The 13,477-nt window shown below is 42.2% G+C and overlaps 1 protein-coding gene across 4 annotated transcripts in view; it reads left to right on the forward strand.

Moving 5' to 3' along the window:
* BEND4 (BEN domain containing 4) overlaps nt 1-13,477 on the forward strand; it is a 39,034-nt gene that overhangs the window by 7,592 nt on the left and 17,965 nt on the right. For all 4 annotated transcript variants that reach the window (XM_058722729.1, XM_058722730.1, XM_058722732.1 and 1 more), the window contains one exon: nt 410-976. In XM_058722729.1, coding sequence (XP_058578712.1) covers nt 410-976 — 567 coding nt within the window. The remainder of the gene's footprint in view (nt 1-409; nt 977-13,477) is intronic.

A 13,477-nucleotide genomic window follows, 5' to 3' on the forward strand; every position in this document is an offset into this window, starting at 1 on the left:
ATAGAAGTAATGATTGCTGTAAGCCCTCCTATCAAGGAGGAATTGAGTCTGCGGTAGCTGGCTCGATTCGTTAGAGTAAGGATCTTAATGAAGCCAAAGGTGTGAGTTCAGACTTGTACAGGCCAGTTAATGCCACAGAGAGGGAAATCTCTCTGTGGTGCCCAAAGTCACAGTGCAGCCGTTTCCCAGAATGAGGGACTGGGAATGACTCTTCAGACACCCCTCTGGTTGCAGAATGACAGGAAGCTATGCATCCTACTAAAAGTACATTCACTGTGTTACCTTGGTTTGGGATGGAGAGTAGAAATACATAATTTTAACATTTTTGAATGTTAACCTCAAAATTGAGGACCTTACTTACCCTTGTCTTTGGCTGTCCGTCTCTGATGTGTTTTTTCATGTGTTTCAGAGAGTCGTATGATCTTGGATGCCTTTGCCCAGCAGTGCAGTCGAGTTCTTAGTCTCTTAAATTGTGGAGGAAAACTACTGGACTCCAACCATTCTCAATCCATGATTTCTTGTGTCAAGCAGGAAGGCTCGAGTTATACTGAGAGACAGGAACAGTGTCACGTCGGGAAAGGGGTCCACAGTCAGACGTCAGATAATGTAGACATAGACATGCAATATATGCAAAGGAAACAACAAACTTCTGCCTTTTTGAGGGTTTTCACTGACTCCCTACAAAATTACCTGCTCTCGGGGAGCTTTCCAACTCCAAACACCTCATCAGTCAGTGAGTATGGCCACCTGGCCGACGTGGATCCTCTGTCAACCTCCCCCGTGCATACACTAGGTGGCTGGACCTCCCCGGCGACATCCGAATCCCATGGTCACCCGTCCTCTTCTACACTGCCCGAGGAGGAAGAGGAGGAGGAAGAGGAAGGCTACTGTCCTAGATGCCAAGAGCTGGAGCAGGAGGTTATTTCACTGCAACAAGAAAATGAAGAGCTCAGACGGAAATTAGAGAGCATCCCAGGTACTGTGCCATATTCCTTGCAAGCTAACTGCAGATCATTCCTTCCTGGTGTCTCTGTGTGCATGCGTGCATACACGCATGTATATGTATGGTTTTGGCCAGTGAGGTAAAAAAGTTGAAAAACAGACATGCACAGGGTGTCCTTACCCTTCCAGTACCACACAGAAGTTTCAGGATAAACTACTAGCCTTGTTCTATGTTTAAGTCCAATCTTAAGAGATATAGGCCTGAAGACCACCGCCCTATTCAAAGATGTCTCTGTCCGTACAAAAGATTCCAGACGTGGTGCAATAAGATTGAAATAGGCCAAGTACCGTGAGCCTGAGTTTTCTTCAAAATGTAGCCCTCTTTTTTTAAAAGCGGCTTTTGTATTTTTAAAGATTTTGTTGTATGTATTTTATTAGTAATAAAGATGAAAGTGAACTGATACCTTCGGTGGTTGGACTTGAGTAGTACTGAACAAGTGGTCTCTTCTGTTCCATTAATTTCTTGCCATTCTTGTTAAGTTTCAACAGGTATCTTCTCTTTTTAGCATGCAAGCTCCCTGTTAAATGAGCAACTGTAAACTGAAAGGAAAAGATCAAAGACAGACCAGTAATTAAGCAGATCTCAAACTATTTGTGCCCCTGGCAAAGCAGGCATTTCCTGCCTCTTAGAGACATTAGATTTGCTGCATAGTAAAGTCATCTTTATGGCAAGATCTTCTCTGGGTTGCAAAGCCATTTTTTTTTTTACTATTTGAAAAGGTACCAATTTTGCTTATACCTTTGAATTCATTCCTGCATGTCTGTGGCTTACAAAAGATAGTGAGTTCGTTAGCTAGAGCAATATCTTCAAATCCTTTTAATCGTGCAGCCCACTGATAAAAAATTTTGAGAACGTATCCACCAATGTACACGCTTCTTGGTTAACTACATACATGTCCTAGTGTACTAGTAAAGTATATTTCAAAATAAAGCATATATAGCATGTTAAAAATTTTAAAGGCCGATACATAAATATAAGTAGAAAGTATGTTCGTTTCCTAACTCAGTGTCTTTGATCCGCCCAGTTTGGCAACTGACTTAAAAATAAGGAAATATCGGGGCGCCTGGGTGGCGCAGTCGGTTAAGCGTCCGACTTCAGCCAGGTCACGATCTCGCGGTCCGTGAGTTCGAGCCCCGCGTCAGGCTCTGGGCTGATGGCTCGGAGCCTGGAGCCTGCTTCCGATTCTGTGTCTCCCTCTCTCTCTGCCCCTCCCCCGTTCATGCTCTGTCTCTCTCTGTCCCAAAAATAAATTAAAAAAAATAAATAAAAAAAAATAAAAAAATAAATAAAAATAAGGAAATATTGAAGTACATTACCCACTTGTTTACTAGTTTCCTTAGGAAGCAAAAAACAAGTGTTAAGAATTGCCAGATCAGAAATCTATTTTCTTTCTGTCTTTTCATTTAAAAGCATTACTCAAATAGACCTGAGGTTTGGTTCAGAATATTTTGGAATTAGGTTTAATGCAATCATGTTGTGGGGGAGTCGTGTGTGCAGGAGGTGAAGTAAATTCATTCTCTCTCTGGGGCGCCTGGGTGGCTCACTACGTTAAGCATCTGACTTTGGCTCAGGTCATGATCTCCCGTCTCATGGACTCAAGCCCCGCATTGGGCTCTGTGCTGACATCTCAGAGCCTGGAATCTGCTTTGTATTCTGTGTCTCCCTCTCTCTCTGCCCTCCCCCACTTGCACTGTGTGTGTCTCTCTCTCACTCTCTCTCAAAAATAAATACTAAAAAAATGTAAGAAAACATTCTCTCTCTTTGCAGTTGAGCATTGGGGTTAGATAAAAGGGCCGTGGTGTCTTCCCAAGTTAGGAAGGCAGGGACCACAGGAGACACTGGGTAGAGCTCAAAGAATACAGTGGAACCATTGTTCCATTGGGTTCTCCATGGCAGAGAAAGAGAGGGGTGTAGCTAACATGCTGGGATTTTACAGCTTTCACAATTCCATAAATTATGGTCAGTTAATTATGGGTTTGATCTGACCCAAAGGGGTGTTTTCCATCTTACTCCCCACCCTCCTCTCTGCCTTTCTGGGGGAGAAAATACTGTCCTGGAGATCAGTCAATTTTAGATACTTACATCAGCCATTCAGAACTGTGGGTAAGAGTTTCAGAGCACAGGGACAGGTGACACAGAAGTCCAGAGTGGTATTGTCTAATTCCCAGTCCTAAATATTTGACCTTGGTAAATATCAAGCAAATTTGGGGTTTAGTCCTCCCATTTCCCAAACTGTGCCAGGTGGAAGGGCTGTGTCGTGGATATAACTAACTCACTGCTGACCTGCCACTAATCACCGTCTTTTTCCATTTCCAGAAAGATGAAAATGCTGAAATTTCTTGAGCCTTCTTGATAGTCCAGTATTGAAGGACACTTGTTGAAATTAGGGTGTGGTCACCACTGTTAGTGCAAACATTCCAGCTCTGTTGACAGTCCCCTCCATAAACTTGAATCAATAGCCATTTCATATGGAGAACCATGATTGCTATAACTCATACCAAAACTCAACTATGTAAATAAAAATCAGTTGGTCAGTTATGAACAGAAAAAACTTATTGTAAAATTGAAGAAAGATTAGCTTATTTAACACATGTACTCATTACCTAGGGACACCTTAGTATTGGGTGTCCAGTTGAACGTGTCACTTGCAAACCAGATAGTGATCACCTAAGAATCCACCTTTCACTCCATTAGCTACTAATTTTGTGGGGGAAATCTGTAATTTTTAGACAGTCGTTTGAAGAAAAGTGCAGCAAGTAGTACACTCTGGTTTTGCATCTAACAAGAGTATTTTGCAAGCAGTAACTCTCCTGTGGAATTTGGGATGGATTTTCCTTAAGTATCATCACTGTTTCCCAATGGCTTCAAAAGACCTCTGTTGTTCCAGAGGGCAGTGCATTTCCATGAAAGCACCTGCGACCTTCCTGTAGTGGAAATTACCCTTATGTTGTGATATAACTGTATTTACAGCCAAGCAGGATGGATGAGTACAAAGGAGAAAGCATTCAGGGCGCCTGGATGGCTTAGTCGATTAAATGTCCGACTCTCGATTTCAGCTTAGGTCATGATCTCATGGTTTGTAGGTTCGTGCCCTGAGTTGGGCTCTGTGCTGACAATGTGGAGCCTAGTTGGGATTCTGTCTCTCCCTCTCTGTCTCTGCCCCTCTCCCGGGCATGCATGCACGCTCGTTCTCTCTCAAAATAAAATAAACTTCAAAAAGACACAAAGCATTCAGAGGAAATAAAGTTAACAAGAAGATAGGGACACCTGTCCCAGGTCAGAGCTGAGACCCTGGTTTTAGTTCCTTCTCTGCCACTCCAGAGTTGTGCTATTGAGTAATTTTGAGATTCCTTTTTCTTTATTTTCCTGAAATCATTCATATCTAGGAAGGGCAACTATAAAAGAGGATGGGAAAGTGCAGACCTTTCTAAAGAAGGAAGAGTTTGGGGAAGGTGCACCTCCAGCACCACCTGGGAGGGCTGGGTAACTGTTTTATTTGTGAAACACTCCACAAAGTCCTGTTGATTAATATCAGCCACATGCAAGCAATGGGCTTCTGGAGAATAATACTCTGACTTCCTGTCCACAGTTACTTGCAGATGTAGGCGATTAAATATTTTATCCCAAGGAAAGAGCATTAGCACTTACTCTTTGGTGTTAGATGATCACACTAGAAATTAAGAAAGTCAGTTGAAAAGTTTAATTTTTTAAAGGCAAGAAAGCAAAGATAGGTTAAAAGTAAAAAGCCACAGAAGAATTGATATTTAGATCAGGAATACAAAAAGTTGAGACGTTATTAAAAGAAGGAAAATGTTGGGAAAACTTCTCACTGGAGAGGGTGTCAGTTTAGAGCTGGCATGTTTGTTTGTTGGGAGAGTGCGAGCAGGGGAGGGGCAGAGAGAGTGGGGGACAGAGGATCTGAAATGGGCTCTATGCCGACAGGCTGACGGCAGTGAGCCCAATGTGGGACTCAAACTCACAAACTGCGAGGTCATGACCTGAGCCGAAATCAGATGCTTAACCAACTGAGCCACCCAGGTGCCCCCTGCATGCTTGTTTAGAAACCATACAGTCAACACAAGATGAGAGAACTCCTAAGGGAGGATAGATACAAAATACTGTATGTCATCTAATTTAAGACCCATTGAATGCAAGATGTGCCAATATTCTATGTTCCACTAAGAAAGAAGGAAAAAACACTGTGAATCATAATTGCATCTTTGAACAAGCTCAGAGATTTTAAAATATGAAAAAAATGTGGGTCTTAGGATCATAAAATATGGTAATTTAAAAAAATAACTTCCAAAGTAAAATAATTATGACATATTAAAAACACCTTGAGATTGGGGGTGCCTGGATGGTTCAGCTGGTTAGACGGCCAACTCTTGATTTTGGCTAAGATGATCTCAACAGTTTGTTGGATCAAGCCCCACATTGGGCTCTACCCTGACAGCAAGGAGCCTGATTGGGATTCTTTCTGTTCCTCCCCCACCTGTGCTATCTCTTTTCGTCTCTCAAAATAAAATAAGTAAACATTTTTTAAAAATACCTTGGGATGTTCTAAGTGCCAGATACAAGTACACTATTAATGTTATCAAAGAATTTTCTACTTTTTTATTTGAATGTTTATTTATTTTTGAAAGAGATAAAGCATGCGTGCACAAGCAGGGGAGGGGCAGAGAGAGAGGGGGACAGAGAATCTGAAGCAGGCTCCAGGCTCTGAACTGTCAGCACAGAGCCCAACACAAGCTCAAACCCATGAACTGTGAGATCATGACGTGATCCTAAGTCAGATGTTCAACCGACTGAGCCACCCAGGCACCCCAAGGACTTTCTACTTTTTTAAAAAGTACATTTATAATTATCAATTTATCTTCACAACTCCAAACAAATATCAATATTCCTATTTTATAGGCAAAGAGGTTGAAACCTGGATAGGTGAAGTCTGTGGCAGAGCTAGGATTATTATTTTTTTTAAGTTTATTTATTTGACTTAGAGAGGGAGCATGAGCAGGGGAGGGACAGAGAGGGAGTGAGACAGGGAATCCCATGCAGCTCCACACTGTCAGCACAGAGCCCAGTGCAGGTCTCAAACTCACGAACCTGGAGATCATGACCTGAGCCGAAATCAAGAGTTGGACACTTAACTGACGAGGCCACCCAGGTGCCCCCATGGCAGAGCTAGGATTATAATCAAAGTCTCTTGATTCTAGATCTAGTGTATTACCCTCTTCCACCCTAAAAATACAGTCGACTCTTACTATTCATTGTAGTTATGTTCTATAAAGTCACCGTCAAGACTGAATTAGCGAATACCAAAGTGTTACCCCTAGGAAAAGTACAGAGCTATGTTCCTGAGAACCTTTAGTCACATTTTTACCAACTGATCAATGCATAACCTTATTTTATGTATGTTTTTGTCTAAAGAGACTTTATTTAATATATAGCGTTGTCAGATTAACATTGAACTCACAGCCAACAGCCCTATAACTCATGCGTGAATGAAGCTTATCTAATACATATTTTCTCCCTAAGGCTCATCATAGCCTTCCTGAACTTAGGAACTCTAGACCGCACTTCAGCTCTGTGTTTGAGGTACCTTTTAAACAGCAGAATCACCAAGAAAAAGCACAAAATATGAAAAACATGGCACGTGAAGAGAAGAACACTTGTTACCCTGTGAGCTGAAACAAACAGCCGAAGTGTTAAACCTTGTTCAGCCTTAGCTGGGAATGTGTGCATTGTGCAACCCAGGTTTTCAGTGATCTGCAAAAGTCCGCAGATGACTGCTAGAGCACCAGGAAACATGGATTTGACAGTTACAAATACATTTTAGCAAGTTGGCAAATTTGAAAACATGTGCTCTGCAAATAATGAGGGTCGATTGTACTTACTCAAAAGAGTACAAACCAGAAAACTCACCTTGAATTATGCACCACTGATTCTATTAGTCCACAGTTGTCATTTTCTAAGAATATTTTAGAAAGATAAATCTGTAATGTCCGTTTTTTGGATAATTTTACAACAGTAAAAAGCCCCTGGAGTGAGTGCGTTGTGGATGTCCTGGGGCCCTCTCGGCAGCCTCCCACTTACACATGCCCAGAAGTGCCTGTGCAGGAATGTTCAGGGCAGCTTCTAGTCCTCAGAAGCCTATTGTCCACATTTAGTGTGGGGGGTTCTAAGGAGGATGAAGACCCGTGAATATATCCTGAGTAAAAACTTAGAGCAAATGATAGGAACAGAGAGGTATAAAGGATTTAGTTCTTTTACTTAGAAATCGGTAAAAGTCCTCATAACTCTTGCTGTGGCCATGAGATTGAGAGAGACAGAATATGATAAAAGACAATGGGTTTGCAGTCAAACCTGGGTTTGGATTTCTGCTTCTGCTATTTGTTAGCTGTGATTTTTGGCAAATCACTTAACCATTCTGAACCTCAGTTTCTTTCTGTACCATGAAATTAATAATACTATTAGGGGGCTCAATAATACACCTGGGTGGCTCAGTCGGTTGAGCGTCTGACTTTGGCTCGGGTCATGATCTCGCGGATTGTGAGGTCGAGCCCTGCGTCGGTCTCTGTGCTGACAGCTGGGAGCCTGGAACCTGCTTCAGATTCTGTGTCTCCCCTCTCTCTACCCCTCCCTTGCTCACGCTCTGTGTCTCCCTCTCAAAAATAAATAAACATTCAAAAATTAAAAAAAAAAATACTATTAGAATGTTGGAAGTATTAAGTTCGTTAAGTAGCAGTTGGATGTCTATTAGTTCTTCCAGTAAGTGCTCAATAAATAGCAACTTTAAAAACAGAGAGGAGGGGAGCCTGGGTGGCACAGTTGCTTAGGCGGCAGAGACTTGGTTTCGGCTCAGGTTGTGATCTCAGTTCATGAGATCGAGCCCTGCATCAGGCTCTGCGCTGACAGCTGAAGCCTGCTTGGGATTCTGTCTCCCTTTTTCTCTGCCCCTCCCCTGCTCGCTCACACTCTCTATCTCTCTCAAAATAAGTAAACATTTTTAAAAAAAAGAAAGAAACAGAGGGAAAGTGTTCTGTGCCTAGTAATACAGAAATTTTAAGTGTTTTTCTTAGATTGTAAGTGGTATTTTTTTAAATTTTTTAAAATGTTTGTTTATTTTTGAGACAGTGTGTGAATGGGGAAAGGGCAGAGAGAGGAAGACAGAATTTGAGGCAGGCTTCAAGCTCTGAGCTGACAGCACAGTGCCCAACACAGGGATCAGACTCACAAACCATGAGATCATGACCTGAGCTGAAATCAGACGCTTAACCAACTGAGCCACCCAGGGCGCCCCCAGTTGTAAGTGGTATCCTTAAAAAGAGGTAAGTATGCAGTTACCCAGGTTAGAAACCTCCAATCCATCCATTACGCATGTCTCTCCCCTATGTCCTATCAGTCTCCTCTCTGGATTCCGCCTTTTGGATACACATCAGTATGGGTTCCTCCTCTCCCCACTGTTTTCATCCGGGCCTATCTCAACATGGACTACTGCAGTAGCCACTCACCTACTCCCAGACTCCAGCCTCTCCCTGCTGAAAAGCCTCTAAAGGCTTCACCTGGTCTGTAGAGTAAATTCCAGCACTCAGTATGACACATGGGGTCTCTTTCTACCTGAATCTTTTCCTGTCCATTTTTAGAGACTAGACTCTCAGCTCCCACCATACACCAAGTATTCCAACCCCATTGGACAGTTGTGATTCCTGTGCAACCTTATACTTGCTTCTGGTTTTCCCTTACTCCTGCTGTTCCTTCCATTTCAAGAACATATTCTTCTTTTCCCCACTTGAGAAACTCCAACTCATCCTTCAGCTCCCAGTTCATGTGACACTCACCTCTGTAACAAATTCTACCCCTCCCTGTTCCCAGGCAGAATTAACCACTTGCCATAATATATCATGTATATGTCTGTGAAAGTCAGTATCGGGAAGTTTTTACTGTGTGTATTTGTTTTTTCTCTTTCTATCTCTCCCTGGTGTCCCAATATGAAGAGAGGCTGGCCATCTGAGCTCCTTGAAGGCAGAGATGAAGTCAACATTATCTGTGTATCCTAAATCCTAGCCCAGTGTCAGGCATGTTGTGGCATCTACCCTCATCAGTTAAATTAGATAGAGATGGGGGAGCACCTGGGTGGCTCAACCAGTTGGGCATCTGACTTTGGCTCAGGTCATGATCTCGGTTTGAGGGTTCGAGACCTGCGTTGGACTCTGTGCTGACAGCTCAGAGCCTGGAGCCTGTTTTCGATTCTGTGTCTCCCTCTCCACCCTTTCCCCACTCACACTCTGTGTCTCTCTCTCAAAAATAAATAAACATTAAAGAAATTTAAACAATAAATAAATAAATAAATTAGACAGAAATGGGACATTGTCATAATCAAAAGCATAACCATGCATCTGTAAGGCTGAGTATTTTCTAAAGCTCATCGTTTATTTCTTCATATTTACAATTCAGGTGCTTCTACCTTACAGACACAATGTGAATAGGACACTTAAAGATGATATAATCGCACAGATGGCATGGTCATCAGAGGACAGTAAATAATTTCAATCTCCCTATAAAATCACAGGTGTTGTATTTTGTAAGTCTTTAAAAACAATTATACAGCAAAGTAGATTAAATGCTTGAGAAACTCTACTCTGATCAAGATTTTAACGTAATGGTCTGCAGTGAAAATTGGGTACTCAAGCCCAAGCACCCTTAATACGGGGGGAAAAACAGAGTTGGAACAGTTTTCCTTGGAAGAGCCTTAAAACAAAGTCAGCAGTCAGTGAAGTAACCTTTAAGGAACTCACTAGGCTCCTACTCGTAAAATAATAATAGCTTACATTAGGCAGTATCTATTGGGTGCTTTCTGCTTTACATGTATTATTTTAAACTTTACAGTAACTGTATACAGTAGGCAATTGTCCAGGTTTTACAGATGAGATAACAGAGACTAAGAGAGGTTGAGTAACTTGCCCAGAATCACACACTTCCTAGTGCCAGAGGCAGTACGTTAAGGGGGAAAAAAGTACCCATGGATTACTTTGGGACCAATTCTTCTCACGCCTTCTTATCAGCTCTTATATACTAGTACTGAGAATGTGTTGAAGACCCCGTCTGTGTGGATTTAACTAACTTAACACCGGCCATGACAAAATCAAGCCATCCAAGCTAGAGGGTGTGTTTGTTTTTGAGAGTAGCACATTCATCTGGATGTCTTAGATACCCAACAGAGTATTTGTAACCTGTTTCCCTCAGTCTTTATCTGTTGACATGAAAGATGTTCCTAATTTGCTTTTTTCCTCTCAGGTTTTTTGCTCTTTCTAGGATTCTCTGGTATGCATTTTAAAATGCTGTTACGTGGTGGTGAGCACCTGGGTGGTTCAGTTGGTTAAGCATCAAGCTTCAGCTCAGGTGTGATCTCACTGTGTGTGGGTTCGAGCCCTGCATCAGGTTCTATGCTGACAGCTCAGAGTCTGGAGCCTGCTTCAAAATCTGTGTCTCCCTCTCTCTCTGCTCCTCCCTCACGTGCACATGCTCGCACTCGCTCTCTCTCTCTCTCTCTCAAAAATAAACATTAAAAAAAATTAAAATGCTATTACATGGCTGAGGGTGGAAATTCTCTATCAGGATACAACTAGGGACATTTGGGGTACCTTTATATTCTCCCTTCCCTTTAATAGAAGCTTTTACAGTTTTTGGTTCCTCATTTATTGTCTCATTAAACCTGCTAGGTGCGTGTGCCTTTCTTTTGCAGAACGTATAAGTAAATACATGAAACCTGCCCAGTGGGTCCGAGGTGGTAGCTTCTCCATCGACGGGAATGACTTGCTTAATTCAGAGCGTGCGTGAGGAGGCAGTTGGATGTGAGGTGTCTGGGGCATAATCAGCTTCTTGAGGATCCTGCTGCTCTTTTCTTGGTGGAAGCCCTGACCCCATCTCTCATCTCTTGGAGGCCAGAGGAGCAGTGTCTGGCCAGGACTGCAGGAATCTCAAAGGAAGCAAAGGCCTCTTATTCCCCATCTCTGAGGGCCCCATGTGCTCACTGGGAAATTCCACAGTGTGTCCACAAAACTGTAGATTGACACAACAGCAGGGCAGGAGGACAGGGGGTTTTCCACCATTGCCTTCTCAGTGCCCGGTGCTTCTCTGGGAAGGCAGCATGGTGTAGCTGTGGGTCAGGATAATGTTTCCTTCTGCTTTCATCCCTCTTGAATAGACACAACTATCTCTATTTCCCAGACTTTCTTTTTTTTTTTCCACCAAAAATATTTCATTTGATTCTACAGCTTCCCTATTATAAATCTAGGCAACCCTCCAAAAAACCCTAGCAGAGAGTGATGTTTCAAATCTGTAACAGCAGGGACATGCCCTGTGCTGGATAGGGGCCTGGAGGCCTCTGCCTTGTGAGGGTCAAGGCCAGGAGCACACTAGGGAGGGGCTGGAGGAGGGTGTTACTCAGGGCCCAGCATCATGCCTGGTGGCTATTTCTCTTTTTTTTTTTTTTTTTTACATTTATTTATTTTGAGAGAGACAGCACGAGGGGGGGAGGGGCAGAGAGAGGGAGAGAGAGAGAATCCCAAGCAGCCTCCATGCTGTCAGCATGGACCCTGACATGGGGTTCAAACCCACAAAATTGCAAGATCATGACCTGAGCTGACACCAAGAATCAGACACTTAACAACTGAGTTCTCTTTCATAACTGGCTAAATAGCTTTGTCTTGTCTTCCTGGCCTTCAGTCTTGTGCCCAGATATCAACCTACAAGACCCACTTGTACCCTACAGCCAGTAGCATGAAATTCTGTTTTCTTCCAACATTTGAATCATCTGGCCTTGCTCATAGCTTAGCACTGCTAGGAGATGGGAGAGTCGGCCTCCAAGCCTTTCCAGGGCTGTGTACAAACACTGCAGATAATATATAGCAAAGGAAGGGGTGGGGGGGGATAATAATTATGTAGACATTCTTCAAACCACTTTTAAATTATGATACATGCCCACTGTAGAAATGTTTTTAAACTGGTTTTTACAAGGACGATAGTGTTAACTACCCTAATCTTGGTACTAAAATATAATCGTTTTTAATTATTATTAACACTTTGGTTTATTTTCAATCTCTTTATGTACATAATTATTCATAACATGGTTGAGGTCATGCTGAATATTCAGTTTTGTAAGCATTTTAGTGTTTCATTTAAACATTTTTTCTTAGACATCTTAATGACTAAAAAATATGGGTAAAGGATCAAAAGAAGTCTCATTCAAATCCTAATCAGTCCATGAGTATTTGCAAATTTTACTAAGACTTCCCAAATAGGGGCACCTGGGTGGCTCAGTTGGTTAGGTAACAGACTTTGGCTCAGGTCATGATTTTGCAGTTCGTGAGTTCGAGCCTCGCGTCGGAGTCTGTGCTGACAGCTCAGAGCTTGGAGCCTGCTTGGGATTCTGTGTCTCCCCTCCCCCCCCCACCCCTCCCCTGCTCACACTCTGTGTCTCTCTGCCTCTCAATAATAAATAAACATTAAAAAAAATTTATTAAAAAAAAAAAAAGACTTCCCAAATAAATCCAGAGTAACACCTTGCATGCGTCACTTGGCAAAGCAGTGACGTGTACAGCGGTGTTTGCTTCTGAGCACAAACCGGGAAGGACACAGTGCTGCCATTGGGAGCCTCTCACTCCACGCTGGTTGCAGGAGACTTCGACACAAGTTCAGTGGGGCCACACGGATAGTGGAAACCCAGAACTCAGCATTAGCTTCTCAGGTCCCCTGCATTTCCCCCCACAGTCAATGCCATTAACAAAAGAGTCATTCTTAACTTGCTGTGGCGTCAGTAAAGTGGGTTAGGCTTTTAACAGGCCAGTGAATTAGAGGTACTTGACAGATTTTATTAAACTTTGGTTTAATAAAAGGCCTATTTCAAACTGATGCACGTATGCCTTCTTTTTGTTGAGTTTGTGGTTATTCGGCAAATGCTTCTCCAATTTGAAGACCATAGTCGAAGGACTGCTTAGGCATGGCCTGTGACAGGTCTATAATACACAGGTCCATAAGGATGGTTATTTAAGAATATATGGTACTTTTTTTGGGCAAGATTCTTAAACTACTTCTACTTCCTATCATTCAGATTCTTCAAAAGGATGTTGATGTAGTTTTTTGATTTGTTATATTACACCGTGATGTCACCTAAAAAACCCAAAGCTATTAGCTGTGTAGATAAAGATGATAACTTATGTTTGTGATCTTTTAAAAAAAAAAAAAAAAGGTAATAAAAACCAAGAAGCAGTGGTGATACTTTAAACTGGGGATTTTGGTTAAATATTTATTATTTTCTTTACTGTGACAAAAAAAAAAAGTAAAGAAAACACACATCTGAGACAGATAGTGGCAATAATTCCTATAAACTGGGTTATTAACTAGGCTACCAAGACCTTTAGAGGCAATTAGTACTACTTCTGAAATGGCTCTTATATCAATCTTAAGATGTAGGAA

Source organism: Neofelis nebulosa, chromosome 3 (genome assembly GCF_028018385.1).
Source record: "Neofelis nebulosa isolate mNeoNeb1 chromosome 3, mNeoNeb1.pri, whole genome shotgun sequence".
Taxonomy (NCBI): Eukaryota; Metazoa; Chordata; class Mammalia; order Carnivora; family Felidae; genus Neofelis; species Neofelis nebulosa.